The 14241-nt window shown below is 66.4% G+C and overlaps 1 protein-coding gene across 14 annotated transcripts in view; it reads right to left on the minus strand.

The window, feature by feature from the left end:
* The window catches only part of KIF1A (kinesin family member 1A), a 62981-nt gene that overhangs the window by 21899 nt on the left and 26841 nt on the right, over nt 1-14241 (minus strand). For 6 of the 14 annotated variants that reach the window (XM_053655271.1, XM_053655270.1, XM_053655269.1 and 3 more), the window contains 13 exons: nt 13532-13665; nt 12511-12590; nt 12186-12261; nt 11573-11652; nt 11236-11342; nt 10283-10366; nt 9741-9921; nt 9538-9610; nt 9253-9346; nt 8506-8654; nt 8019-8197; nt 6466-6603; nt 605-723 (listed from right to left, as the gene is read on the minus strand). In XM_053655271.1, coding sequence (XP_053511246.1) covers nt 605-723; nt 6466-6603; nt 8019-8197; nt 8506-8654; nt 9253-9346; nt 9538-9610; nt 9741-9921; nt 10283-10366; nt 11236-11342; nt 11573-11652; nt 12186-12261; nt 12511-12590; nt 13532-13665 — 1494 coding nt within the window. Of the gene's footprint in view, nt 1-604; nt 724-5489; nt 5748-6465; nt 6604-8018; nt 8198-8505; nt 8655-9252; nt 9347-9537; nt 9611-9740; nt 9922-10282; nt 10367-11235; nt 11343-11572; nt 11653-12185; nt 12262-12510; nt 12591-13531; nt 13738-14241 lie in introns of all 14 variants that reach the window. The other 8 variants (XM_053655265.1, XM_053655264.1, XM_053655263.1 and 5 more) reach the window with 3 other exon arrangements.

Consider the following 14241-nt stretch of genomic DNA (forward strand, 5'->3'; position numbering starts at 1 on the left):
GGGGGGAGGGAGGGCGGACCATCACGGCAGGAGCCCCAGCCCCAGGGCAGCCACTTGGGCTCCAAGCTCGTGTTCTAGAAAGATCTTTCACGCCCTGAGTGAACTTCGGCAGGAAGTCCAAGCTGCATTAATAAGGGAGCGAACCAAGCTGGGGACCCGGTGAGGGGAGGGGCAGTGGGAGGCATCTTCCTCTGCAGCGAGGGCCCCCCCACCTGGGACTGAGGCGAAGGGGTCCAAAGGAGGGGTTCCCTGCACAAAGGGGGGCTCTGAGGGCCTCTGTGGCTGGGTTGGGGCAGCCAGTCCTGGGGCTCAGAGAAAGCCGGGCTCTGCTCTGGGCCGGGGTACCCGTGTCCGCCTGGGGAGGAGGTTCCCTGAGCCAGAACAGCCCTGGGCTTGGCCTGCGCAGCCCCAGTGGGCCAGTCGCCCTGGGAGAGTCCGGGAGGCCGGAGCCAGGGGCTGGGCAGCGGGGCTTCTCCCAGAGCCCCACCTAGGACCAGGGGAGGGCCCCGGGGGCAGCTGGCAGCACGAGGACCGCCATGTGAGGCCCCGAGAGGCCTGCCACCTGGGGACTCTACCTGCAAAGAAGCCACAGCCACGCACGCACCTGAGATGGCCTGGACGGCCACGCGGAGGAATCCCTTCACCTCGCCCTTCTCGCTGACGATGGCCACTCGGTGCACCAGGGGCACCGGGTACAGCAGGTTGCTCAGGTACACGAAGGCCCTGGGGGAGCAGAGGCCGAGGTCAGGGCCAAACCCGCGCGCCTGCGGGCGGTGGTGGCAACAGCGCTGCTGAGCTCACGACACGACACAGCGAAGCAGAGAGGAGCGGACGTGGGGGCCGGGCAGCAGGCGAGGACGAGGACGAGGACAGGCAGGGGACGATGGCAGGCGGAGGCGCTCAGAGGACGTCAGAGGGAGGAGGAGGCGGCGGCTAGGCCGTGCGCGGGGAGCAGAGGCATGGTCAGCGGCATGGACGCAGCGCGGGCCACACCTGCTGATGGACGAGGGAGCAGCTGAGGGGTTCAGCCTGCTTCAAGGAGGAGGACCTGGGGACCCGCCCGCTGCGCCAGGACACTGGCCCTGGTGCTTGGGCCACCCCCTGACACCCGCCCACTTCCCAGCGGCCCCCAACGTGGGTGCTGGAACAGGGCTTAAGGTTCCTCCTGGTGAGTGGGAGCTCCACAGGGCCAGCCAGGATGGGACCAGCCCCAACCCCGTGCCCGGGGAGGGCTGGCTGGATGGACACCTCCAGGCCCCATGGCGCCGCCGGTTGTGACCCCACCAGCTACCCACAGAGTGTCCAGGGCCCTCCCTTCCCCCCAGCAGTGCCAGCTGGAGCCAGGACAGGCTGGACAGAGGCCACGTTGCCCAGGCGCTGCTGCAGCCCCCAAGGTCGTCCATGTGCAGGGCTGGCACAAGTGGGGGGGGGGACAGACAAGACCCAGAGCACCCAGTGCTGCCCTGGGCGGGTGGGGGCTGACAGGGAGGAAGTCTCTCCCGCTGTTCACGGGTCCCTGGCACAGGGAGGGCCCGCCCATGTGGGCCCCGGGGGACAGCCCTGCCCTGCACACTCCGGCTCAGGACCCTGCCTCCCGCGGAGTCCACAGCGGCTCCTGCTCCAGCCCAGAGGCCCGAACATCCATAACCCTGAGCTCCTGTGGGGTCTGGGGGTGGGGAGCCACTGGCGGAGGGGCAGGTTTTGACACAGGAGGTAGGGAGGGGTCGGGGAGGAGGTGTCCAGGAGGGGCTCGGAGGCCCAGCCCCCTCGGGGAAGAGGGGCAGACGAGGGCTGCAGCAGCCGCAGGTGGGGGCTTGGGGGAGACGGGGAAGGGAAGGTGGAGCCTGCTGGGCAGGTGGGCACCAGCCCCTAGGTTCATGTCCCCGGAGCAGGACAAAGTGGGGAGGAGCTGGGGGGGCCACCTGTCACCCTGCCCCTCCCTCGGCTGCTCCAGGGTCTGAGAGCACCCGAGCTGAGCCGCTGGCCTCATCTCCCACTGCGACCCAGGACACCGCGCTGGACGTTGCTGTGACAGTGGACAGACGAGGCCTTGCCAGGTACCTCGACTCCGGGGCCTGATGCCCCCTCAGGCGGGGCTGCTGACCTTGACCCCTCCTCGCCAGCCTCCCCAAGCAGGTCAGGAACCTGAGCACCATCCTCTCTTATCTTCCAAACGCATCAGTTACACCTCAAAAGCCTGTGAAGTCCATTGGCGGGTCCATTACCACCAGCCACCCTTCTGCCCCCCCTGTGGCCCCCACAACACCTGAGGAGACTTGGGGTGCACACTGGACCCCACCCTCAGACACATCCAAGCTCCTTGCTTCACCCAGCCCAGCTGCCCAGCCCCCATGGGCCTCCGTCCACCCTTGGCCCTGGCCACAAAGGGAAACTGAGGCCCAAAGAGTGGTAGCTCCTCTAAGGGTGTCTACACGGCTTGGGATGGGGACAGCGGGGGCCTTCCCTCCCGGGCACCTAGGTGCCCAGCCAAAGACACTTGTCTGTTGTTGGGTGTGGGGCGGGGGGGCTGCCACGAGGCCGGAGGGGGAAATGGAGGAAGCTGGGGATGCAGGCTGAGGGGCCGGTGCGGACCCCACTCCACACCCCTCTGCCAGGCCCGTTCAGTCCCACCACACTGGGCCAAGGGGACCGGGCCGGACAGCCCCGCCCACCGTGGGGCAAGGCCCACTGCAGAAATCCAGGTGTTGGAGGCAGAGGGGCAGAGGGACACCGAGGGGGCTCCCAGGAGCCCCAGGCACTCACAGAGGGGGTCACAGCCTGCCAGCTTCCACCCGCACTCTGCAGGGAATCCACGGGAGGACCTTCGTAGGGACTGGGTAAGGGCACGAGGGTCCTTCATCAGTGCAGCCCCAAGGAAGGAGCAGTTCAGGGCGGTCCAGGGCCTCCCAGCCAGCCGGGGGAGCCGAGATCAGGCCACCTCAAAGCGCCTGGCCGGCCCGGGGCTGGCTTCCGTCAAGCCCCCAGGTCCCCAGGGCTCAGACTGTGCCCTTGGCAGCCCGGGCTCACCGGGGGCCAGCCCTGAGCAGCTTGCTCTTGCCACACCTGAGGTGGGTGGCGCACCCACACCTTCTGGACGCTAAGATGCCCGCTCCTCACACACGGGCACTAAGATGGGCGGGACTGACCTGCAGCCCCCTGGGTGCACAAAGCACCCCCAGGCCCCACAGATCCAGCTGCGGCGATGGGGCCGCACCCACAGAGGGTAGAGGATACCGAGCCAGCACCTTCCTCCTAATCCCAGTCCCCTCATTGACGGTGACAGGCACATTCTGCCAGAAGGGACCTTGGGGCCCAGAAGCCACTGCACCAGCCTCGAGGGACTGCAAGCTGGGGCTGAAAGACCCACACCCCATACAGAGCCACTCGGAACAACAGCACCCGGACGTAAGGGGACAGAACACACGGCGCAGAAACAAGTGGACATTAGCACGGGCCACCATGGGAAGCAGAGCAGCCCCACGGGGAGGCCCTGCACACACCCGGGGCGGGAGGGGCCACTGTCAGCCCTGCTGGCAGGGAGTCAGGCTGTGCAGCCCGGTGCACAGGACGCACCCCACTGAGGCCGGCCTCCTTAGCCCCGAGGGCAGAGTGGGCATGGGGCAGGTGGGCATTTTCCCTCCCTCGGGCAGTCACGTCTCCTCCCTCACCTAGCCCCCCCCCCCTTCCTGGGACCCATTGGCCCCTTGGCCTCCTCTGTGCAGCTGCCCTGCACCCAACTCTTGAAGGTGGCAGTCCAGGTACAAAGGATTATGGGGGACAGCAGCTCCTCTGCCTGGTAAGCCCACCCCCGAGTTCACCCCACAACCCCAGACTGCCCGAGGCAGAGGGCCCCGGGGGAGGCCCCTGGACCTGGCCGAGGAGCCCCGGGTCAGGACAGGACGGGGGAGGCCCGTGCGGGGGGCCGTCCACAGAGGGGAGTGCACCTTGAAGCAGGCTGAACCCGCCCGGAGAGAGGAGGTGCAGAGGCGCGGAGCCGGAGCCACAGGGTGGGAGGGAGGAGGCAGCACTGGCCACGAGACCGGAGAGGTGCGAAGACGCATGCTGGGCCAGGAGAGCCTTTCTGCAGGGGGACGAGAGTGGGCACCCCCATTTTGCTGAAGCTTTGGAGAGAGAGCCAGCAGCTACCGGAAGGATTAGAGGAAACCAAAGCCGGTCCTCCTAAAGGCCCAGGCCTGCGCAGCTGCTGAGCGGGGGAGCCAATTCTTGCCAAACGAAAAGATCAGGACATTTCCAAAAGAAGCCCCTGGCAGGCTGCCCGCGGGCAGGGCCAGCCTCTCGCGGGCGACTCTGCTTTGGTTTGGTCGTTTCGTGACATCACAGGTCCACAGAGGGAGGTGTCGGAAGGACCCAGCTCTTTCCAGCTGAGACTGCGAGAACCCACACCCTCTTTCTCCCAGTGTCCTCGCTCCCCTGGGCCCTGTCCCCACGCCTGCCGGTCCCCTGAGTGGCCCCTGGGGCTTTCTGAGAGGCTGCCACTCCCTGCCGGGCTCTGCAGATGGAAGGCCGGGCCAGGGCGTCCCGGAGGGAGAGAGCCACACGCATTTATCCAGCATGTCACTCATGGAACCCTGGCGGGAGCAATCCAGGGTGCCCCCGGGGACCCGCTGTGAGGTCTGCGGCAGCCCAGCCTCCCTGGGCCTGGCCCGAGGAAACCGTCTCGAACCCCAGAATCAGGTGCCGTTCAGACGGCCCTGCACCTTTTCACGTCAGAACCTGTAAAGTCAGCATCTCATGCGCTGTTTCCTTCCACCACAGTGGGTTCCGGATCTTTCCTTCTCCGGTCGGGCTTCCCTCCCTTCCTGGTGATTACAGAGGTGAGGGTGGCCCTCTCTGCTCCCCACTCCCCCCACCTGCCCTCGCCTGCAGGGCCTGTGCCGCCCCCGGGGCACGACAGCTGCTCCTCTCTGCAGGGGCCACTTCCTGGGAGGGCCACGTGCACACCCCCGCCTCCAGCCGTGGTGGCCTGGGAGGCGGGAAGGACATGCCGTCCTCACCTCAGACAGAGAGGTGGGGGCCCCTCCGCCGCCTGAGCAGCACCAGACCTTCCTTCCTGCCCTGCAGCACCCCCCCCGGAGGCCTCCATTTCTTCAAGAAACAGGGGAGCTCAGGGAAGCGGCCCAGCTGGCGGTGGGTCCCACCCCCAGGACCACAGGACCTTGGGGCCGGCCTGCCTCCTGCTGGCTTCCCTCTGGTCCCCTGCAGGGACCCCGGACAAGGACCCTTCCTGGGGTTCCGGCAGCCACCTCCCAGGTTCTCGGGCCCCTCTGCTCTGTATCCCCCCTGCACGGAGCTGGCTGCGGCCACGCTCCGGGGTGTTGGACGCCTCGCACCCCCTTGGGCCCCCTCCTTGGACGCCAGCCCCTGAGCCCGGGGGTCACGCCCGGACGGCGGCCAGACTGTGCCCGCAGCAGTGCTCCTGCGCCAAAGAGCTGGCTCCTTCCCAGCATGCCGGCCTCGACCTCACCAACCTTCCTACTAAACTGAACAGGGGGGGCCGGTCGTAAAACGGGTCCCGGCCGTCGTGAAGCCCGTGCTCGGGAAAGACGTCGTCCTCCAGGTCCTCCTCCTCCTCCTCCTCCTCCTCCTCCCCCAGGCTCTGCTCCTCGGCAGGCTCGGTGGCGTCGGAGTCGGGGCTCGAGGAGGTGGGGGAGGGGGTGAGAGCAGCCATGCGCGCGCTCATGCACGTGTTCAGAAGAGGGTGACTGCTGCAGCCAGAGATGACTGAGCTGGGGTCAGTAGGACAAGACAGAGAGAAGTTAACGCCAGCCACGCGCGGGGCGCACGGGTGGGGCTTCCGGGAGACCCCAACCAAACACACAGACCACCGGAGACGCTGCCCTAAAGGAGAAGAGCTGGAGGTGCACCCCCCGTCCCAGGCCGAGGAGGACACTGCCTGTGTGGTCAGTAGAAGGTTCTGGAAGGTTCTGGAGGCAGCAGCGGTGTGATTCTGGCCTGGTGTGGCTGAGGTCACGTGAGGACCTCGTGCGCTGGGCCTCGTGGAGGCTTCCAAATGCCATGCGGCATCTCATGGGGCCCGAGGCCCGGACAGAGACCCCCGACTGGGGCAAGGAGGCATGGGACTGAGGCTCTGGGGTGACATGACCCTGTGTCCCCACTCACACGCCACAGCCACCAGGTGACCCAGAAAGTCTAAGCCTCTCACATTCACACACACAGGGACACGTGTGACCTGGTGGCAACACCCCACGATGGGTATGGTGGCAAAGATGAGACCCCTCCGTGGCCCCTTCAGTAATGGGGTCCACTGATCAGAGCAGGAAGGACAAGGGGGGTGGGGACAGGGACAGGCATCTCAATGGCTCCTCCTCACGGGGCGAGGCCCCAGCTGGGGCTCCACCTTGGGAGGAGGCCGATCCTGCCCTCACTACAGTCTCTCTCTCTCTCTCTCTGTCCCTCAGCCCAGGGAGGGAGGGAGGTGCCCACCTGCCCACCAGCCGGAACCAGGGGAACCGGTCATAGAAGGGGTCTCCACCGGTCACCACGTTGTCGCAGTCCTCGATGACGCTGGAGGGCACCTCGGCTGCCCGGTCGTACATCTCTCGCATGAGGTCCAGGCGTTGCCTGTAGGGCGGCAGAGGCCAGTGTGGGCCCACAGGGCGGCCACCTGGCGCCCCTCCCCCCGGGACAGCATCCCACTCAGAGTCGTCTGAGACTCAGGCCAGTTTCCTGACAGACCCCTCTTGGTCCCCTGTGCCAGTCAACTGTAAGCAAAGAACTTGCAGTTAAACCTGCAAGGTCACCACTAACTCCTCCCAACAGCGGTCGGGGACAGCCTGGTGGTTTCCACAGCAGGACGGCCAGGAACCAGTGGCAGAGGGTGCACAGAATGGGAGGTGGGGGTGGAGTGGAGTAAGCCCACACAGAGTGTGGCCGGGGAGCGCGGGACACTTCAGGAACAGAGGGCAAATCGGTGACAGGACACAGAACACGGCGCCTTAACAAGTATTACCCCGGGAAAACCCACGGTTGAGGAAGAAGGGAAATGGGATCATGTCCAGGGCTCAGGTGTAACAGGAACCACTGAAGGTGAGCGTTGGTCCAAACTCCGGACGGCAGCCCCCGGGGGGGAGGGGGCGGTGAGTGCGAGTTTGTACCAGTGTGTGTGTGAGTCTGAGTGTGATGGTGACTGGGGAGAATCGGTGTGAGTGTGTGTGTGTGTGAGATGAGCCGTACCAGGAAGGTGTGGGAGAGCCTTTGGGTGTGAGTGTGCACTGTGTGTTGTGTTAATCCAACTCCTCATTCTCTGTATTTGATGGGGTTTTGACAACTTCGGGGACTCGCTGTCTGGGGACGATGTACGTCCTGTCTTGCCAACCCCCAGACAGCGGACACCCTGGGGGTGAGTTCCACACACACACCAGCCAGCGCCCTGTCCCCCGTCAGCCCAGGGCCGGGCGCCAGGCAGCGGGCGGGGGGGGGGGGCAGCCCTGGGCCCCAAAGCCTGCCTGTCCTAGCTGTTCGCCCTGCCCGCCTCGCCCGTGGAAACTTCAGAGGGGCCACGGCCCAGGCCTGCCCCTCACCCACGTCTCCCCCCCGGCCGGCCCCCTGTGCCGGCCTTCCCCTCCTTTCTGGGGACCGTGGACAACGTGAAGCTTTCCTCCAGTGCCGCTGACCTGTCATGTCTCCCTCGGTCACATTTACACATTAAGGGCTGGGCACACGTCGGTGAGCAGGCCGGGACCGAGGAGCGGACCTCCGGCAGCCCAGGCGGCTCGTCCAGGCCCCCGGGCCCCCTTGCACCACCTTCCTGCAGCCCCGCCCCGCCCCCGCATAAAGACACACTGAGTGTCTCCACTGTGCTGGTCCAGGGAGAACGCGGGCTCTGTGTGAGGCTGGGCCCATGTGCACGCTTCGCCTCTGATTTTAAAAGAGACGAAGACAGGAGAAAAAGCCGAGACAGGAGCGCGGTGAAGCGGACGCCTGCCCCCCTTCGGTGGCTCCCCGCACCCAGCACCACCGCAGCCGCCACCCGCCACCTGAGCTTCTCGAGCGTCCAGTAGTGGGTGGCCCCATTCTTCTGGTCCTGCACCTCCACGGCCACGATGGTGCGGGGGAAGGGGCGCGTCTCGCGGTCTTTGGCAGCCTCTGGGGGCAGCAGGTCCGGTGGCAGTGGGGAGTAGAGTGTGTCCGTGAGGAGGACGAACTGGAACTGGACCTGTGACAGGCACCAGATGTCCCCCCGTCAGCCCCGCGGCGGGTGGGAGCCAGGGCCCCAAGGGCTTCCTTCCCGCCTCCCCAAGATCACGGCTGCACGTGGGGGTCTTCCGGCCCGCCTTCAGGGAGGAGCCACACCTGATCGCCTCCTCGCCTGGGTCGGCTCCCGGCCTCCCTCCTGCAGACACCCTCCCGGGGCCCAGGTCAGGCAGTGCCCCCCACCACCCCCGGGAGCAGAGGAGCCCAGAGTTGGGTCTAGTCGCAAGCAGGATGGGAGAGCCCGCCCTCCGAGTCGGCTGGAGGGCCCACCTTCTTCTTGAGCTCAACGCTGATGGCATTGGCCTCCTTGAGGAAGATGGCGTTGCCCCAGAGCAGGTCCCGCAGCGACGTGAACTGGTACCACTTCCACTTGCGGAAGGCCCAGAGTGCCAGCTCACACTCCCTCTCTGTCCACTGGACTGTGGGGAGAGGCCACGGGGTCACCGAGGCAACGCCGAGACAGCCCACTCTGGGCCGGGCTGGGATGGGCTGGGGGCTGAGTCTGGTCCCCCGTCTCAGACTAGCTGTTCCGGGTGCTCGGAAAGAAGGAGACTGGCGGGACCCTCTGACCTGGAGCCACGTGATGTGAAAGGCTCTGCAGGCACCGCCCAGGCCAGCGTGTGAGCGTCCAGGGGGTCGAGCTGAAGCTCGGTCGGGACTGAGGTGGTGGCAGCGTGACCACAGGGACACTGCCCCACGGAGGCCACGGTCCCGACTGGGCCGCCCCCACACCCTCTCCCCACTCGCATGCCCTCTGTCCACCAGCAGGGCCCTCCTTGCTCCCAGGCTCAACCCCTCCTCCAGCAGCCTGTCCTCCCCCTGGTCCAGGCTGCTGTCTCCAGAACCACATGCGTGTGCACACATGTGCACGTGTGTGGGGGTGCTTTCCTGCTGCAGCACGGCCTCCCTGAATCCTGCCTCCCGGGGACAAGGCCTCTTCCGGAGAGACCTGGGCGCCCCAGGGAGCAGCCCCGGGACCAAAGCAACTGCTAGGAGACCAGGCTGGGGAGCCCTCACCTTCATCCTCCGGCTCCTCCTCCTCCTCGTTCGCCTCTGGGAAGAGCCTGGAGTCCATCTGCCTCTGCAGCGCCTCCAGCTTGCTCTCGTAGTCCTGGCAGGGAGGTAGGGGCTGGGTTCCACCTGCACCCCACAGCTGCAGCCCCACACCTGCCCAGCGCTGGACGCGCCCCCACCACAGAGACAGCCCAGGAGGCCGAGAGTCGGGCTGTTTGCAAAGCGGGGGCCCAGCCACCCCGCCCAGGCGTGGTGTGGGGTCTGCGGGCTTGGAGGGGCCGCCCTCACCAGCCTTTGCTGCTCCAGCAGGTAGGTGGCCTCCTCCCGCTCCCGGCGGTACTGGTCCTCCAGCTCCTGGAGCCTGCAAGAGTGGGGGCAGTGACGGGGGGGGGGGCACACGGCGGGGATTGGTGACCAGGCTGGGGGATGTGGGGCAGCTCGGGCTGTGAGGTGGGGCAGCTCGGGCTGTGAGGGGGCCCCCGCGGTGTCACCTCTGCTCCATCTCCTGCTTCATGTCGATGCCCTGTTTCTCCAGCAGCTCCCGCTGGGCGAAGGCCCAGTCCACGGGCTCCGAGGGCGTCTCCGCGCAGGGCGTGCGCTCTCGCTCCTGCCGCGCTTGCTCCGGGTGGTTGAACCGGAATACGTGGCTCTTTCCCATGATGATGCGGTTTCCTGGGGATGAAGGCCACGCTGGACCAGGGAGGCCTGCAGCCTCAGGGGGCCTCAGCGTGGCAGGGAGAGGGGAGGGAAGGCCCCCAGCACCCCCCGCCCCAGGAACTGCCCCCAGGTCCTCAGCCCTGTGGCACTCTTCCCCCTGCCCCCACCAGGGCCTGACCCAGCCTCCTTACTCACCCGAATCTGCCCCCTTGGTCCCACCCCTTTTGCAGCCACAGACGGGTGTTTGCAAAGCAACCTCACCCTGTCTGTGGGCCCGTGGGTGCCACCCTCTGGCCAGCCTTGCCCCCCAGCCAGTGCCCTTGACTGGGCAGGCACCACAGGCAGAGATGGGGGCGGGGCTTCCTGCCAGCCATACCTGACCGCAAGATGCTGGGCTCTGTGACCTTCTTGCCGTTGACATAGGTGTCTGCCCCCTCACAGGGCTCCAGTGTCACCACAGCTACAGGACAGACGGGGCAGCGAAGGGACCGTCATTGTATTGCCATGCCCTGTGCCCAGCTGCAGGGCTCCACTCCCCTGGCCACCCACGGGCAGCCCCTGCCTCCGCTGCCCCTCCAGCAGCCGAGCCGGACTGTGGGTGGCACCTTGCCCGGGCGCCTGAGAAGCTGGGGGTGGGGGTCGCACTGATCAATAAATGAGGAGCGTGGTGCCCGAGGCGGGGGCGCTGTCAGAGAGCCCGGAGCCCGTGCTGGTCAACTGCCCACCCCGTCGGGGTCTCCAGGTGGACATGGATGGAAAACCGGGCACCACGTCCCAGGGAGTCCTGGAGCCCCCCTGGGGAGGACAGGCTTTGGGGACAGAGAATTCTGGGAGAGCCAACATCCCCATATTGCTTCAGGCCACTGCCTTGAAATGTCCTGGTCACAGAGCGGGCTTCGGCCATGGGTCTGCAGCCTGGAGCCTGGCCGGACTCCTGCCCTGCGCTGGGGGTTGTGGGCACTGTAACAAGATTCTGGCCCAGCAGCTGCCCCCCAGGACATCACACCCAAGACAGGCCCCGTGTACTGGGCTGGCGGACGGGCGGCCGCCCTACAGTCAACAGGAAAGCGTGGTCCGAAAAGAATTCTCCACCCTCCATTGGCTCCATCCTCGTGGCTCGCTGTCCTTCCGCCCGGGAACAGCCCAACGCCTCAGCACGGGAGAGAGAGCCCGCAGCCCAGCCCGGTGCCAAAGCCTCCTCTGAGGGAGGGCTTCCCAGGAGCCACAGGGAGCTAACTGGGAGGCGAGCCGCCAGCCCGGGCTGACCCAGCAGGCCCCACTCAGGCCAGACACGCGGCGGCACCAGGTGGGGGCAAAGGGCAGCCGTACCTTCACTGCCCCCTCTGGAGTCGCTGCGGAAGACACAGTGCTCCTCCTTGATGAAGTGCCCACTCAGGACGATGTCCTGCCGCCGCTCCCCGTCCTCCCGGCCCACTCTGTGGGGGGCAGGGCGGGGGCTCAGTCAGTGACGACCAGACCGGGGCTTCCTCCCCACTCCCCCTACAGCCTCCAGGGACGCCCCGCTGGGCTGTTATGGGAAACACCCACGATGCACAGGAGTGGGGCACAGGGGGTGCCCCAAAACTCGAGAGCCACGCAGCCCAGAGGAGCTGGAAGCATCGGGCTCCAGAAGCAGGGATGGATCCTCACCCCGTGCCCACCCCACCTGGTGAGCCCGTCCTTGATGTAGTAGAGGAGGCACTCGGACATCAGCGGGTCCTCATTCAGGTTGACGAGGTGCGGTGTCTGGGGTGGGAAGAGAGTCACCTGCTTTGCGGGGAGCCGGAGCCCAGCCCTGGCCACCTACCTGACCTCGCCCCACGTGCCAGACCACCAGCCACCCTGGGTCTGGCCTTGGGGGGACACAGTATCCTCCCAGGCTGGCAGGGCAGACAGGACACATGAAGTAAAAGGGTCCCTGAGGAAGAGCCCTTGGTGGGGACCCCAGAGCCTTGGCGGGGGGTCAGCCAAGTGGCCGGGTGGGTGCTCAGCCTTGGTACTCAGGGAGCTGGGCTTCAGGAGCAGCTGGGAGCTGAGCTCTCAGCTGAGGGCTCTCAGACATGCAGGGCGCAGGCCGGGTCCCCACACTGGCCCTGTGCCACATCCTACCAGGTCCTGGGCACCCAGGGTCCTCAGTCCAGACCTCGGCTCCTATGGCTCTAAGGGTCCCCTGCGGTGCGCCCCCTCCTCCCAGAGGTGTTGAGGCCCCTCAGAGGGCTGCAGGCAGCCCAGCCATGTTCAAACCAGGGCAGCCCCGCAGAGCTGAGACCTGCTCCTACCTTTTTGGGAGAGAACACGCCCAGGGTGCCGCCGTCCTCCCTCATGGCCACACCCATCTCAGCCAGCAGGGCTTCCCTGGGGGGACAGAGTCAGGGTTGGCTCAAGCCCAAGGGGCCTCAGGACCTGCCTCGCCTGGAGCTGGATGGACTGGGAGCCAGCGGGGTGCCGTGCAGCTCCCAGGTACCGTGACCCACGTGGTCAGTGAGTTAAGGTGTCTGCTCGGAGGGACTGATCACCTGGTCAGGGGCCAGGTCAGTGAGGTCACAGCAGCTGGAGGTGGGGTCCCTGGGAGGGAGGGGCCGTCCCCACGTCCCCACTGCCCACCTCTCCATCCGAATGGCTTCCGTCCGCCGCAGCTTTTCCTCCCAGGTCTCGTTGAGCTCGGCTATGATCTTCTCCGTCTCCTGGGGGGACACAGAGCAGAGAGAGGTCAGGGGCCGAGCTGGTCTGCAGGGCACCAAGTCCCCAGTGCCCATGCTCCCTGGCGGCACGGTGTGTGAAGGGTCCACGGCTGAGCAGTTAGTATGTGCTCAAAAGCACATGCCTTTTAGCCCTGGCTGGTGTGGCTCAGTGGACTGAGTGCCAACCTGAGAACCAAAGGGTCGCCGGTTCGATTCCCCACCAAGGCACATGCCTGGGTTGCAGGCTGGGTCCCCAGTAGGGGGCACATGAGGGGCAACCACACACTGATATTTCTCTCCATCTCTTTCTCCTTCTGTTCCCCTCTCTCTAAAAATAAAACCATGTCCTTTCCTGAGGACGCCTCCAGAGAACAGAGGAAAAGGCGAAGTAGCCCAGGAGGGAGAGAGGCCGGGCTGGTTTTGATGTACGGGTGCCCATCGACACTTCCTGTTTGCTTCCAGCCCCACACCCAGGGTGGGGGGCAGGGCGCGGTGCACCCCAGGTGGACCTATGCTCCAGAGCCCCCAAACCAGTCTCGAGTCTGGCCTCTGTGGCTTTGAACCCTAACTCTTACTTCTGTCCTCAAGGTCTGGGCTTACTCTCCACCCCGGGAAAACAGGGCGGAAAACCTAAAACCAGCCTGGCCCATGGCTGCGGGTCAGGGAATGAGTATGGGCACATGGGGACCAGAGGGAAAATGTTCCCAAGCACAGAACGCCTGGGACCCCCCTCCCCTGCCAGCAAGCAGGGGCCATGTGGTTCCGGGCAGAGAGCAGAGAAACATGGAGGGGGCACAGGGGGCACCCCCCGCAGGACTCACGGCCCCTCCGCCGACCCCACTTCCTGCCATTGCCAAGAGGGCTTGGCCTCAGCCCGGAGCAGGGCAGCCCGTGGCTCCAAGCCACCCCGTTTCTCAGGGCCCACTGTCCAGCCCCACCCTCACCTTCAGCCTCTCGATGGCCTCCTCACTGCCCGGGGCAAACAAGAGGCGCTCGTGCAGGCTGGACACAGAGGCCGCGCGGCTGGACAGGGCCGAGAGCGAGGACGAGGGGCTCATGCCCACCAGGGCGTTGGTCACTGTGGAGAGATTGTCAGGGGCTGGACTCAGCTCCGCCCAGTCGCGGTTATTGTTGTCCAGGTCGGACAGGTCTATGGGAGGGGCGGGGGGCAGACAGGGGGAGGGAGAGAAAAGAGACACGAGTTGGGAGACTGCAAGAGGCAGGCGAAGGCCGAGAGCAGGAACCGCCGGTGGGCGCAGCCGACAGGCGCAGGGCAGCGCATGCAAGGCCACCTGCCACCCCGGGGGGCGGGCCCTGGCCCTTGGCCACAGGCCCCTTTGCTTCCCCTGCCCCCGCAGGCCCAGCTCTGTGTGGCCCAGGATGTCCTGCGGCCTCTGCCCTGGAGTCCACAGCTCCCCACCCTGCCGCCCTGTTTGCTGCTCTTCACCGGCAGGTGTGACCCGGGGCCAGCGCTCCTGCACCTCCTCTTTGCCGTGGGCACCCACTTCCCTCCCACCCCTTGCCCGGCCCAGAATGCATCTGGCAGGGTGAGGCTGTTCTGTCCACTCTGAGGAGCCCCCTGAAGAAGAGGGGAACTGCGGGGCCCTTCGGGAAGCCCCTGCTCCTCCACCCCAAGAGGCTGCTCCGCGCTTGG

Source organism: Artibeus jamaicensis, unplaced genomic scaffold (assembly GCF_021234435.1).
Source record: "Artibeus jamaicensis isolate MK-2021 breed Jamaican fruit bat unplaced genomic scaffold, CSHL_Jam_final contig_944, whole genome shotgun sequence".
Classification (NCBI taxonomy): domain Eukaryota; kingdom Metazoa; phylum Chordata; class Mammalia; order Chiroptera; family Phyllostomidae; genus Artibeus; species Artibeus jamaicensis.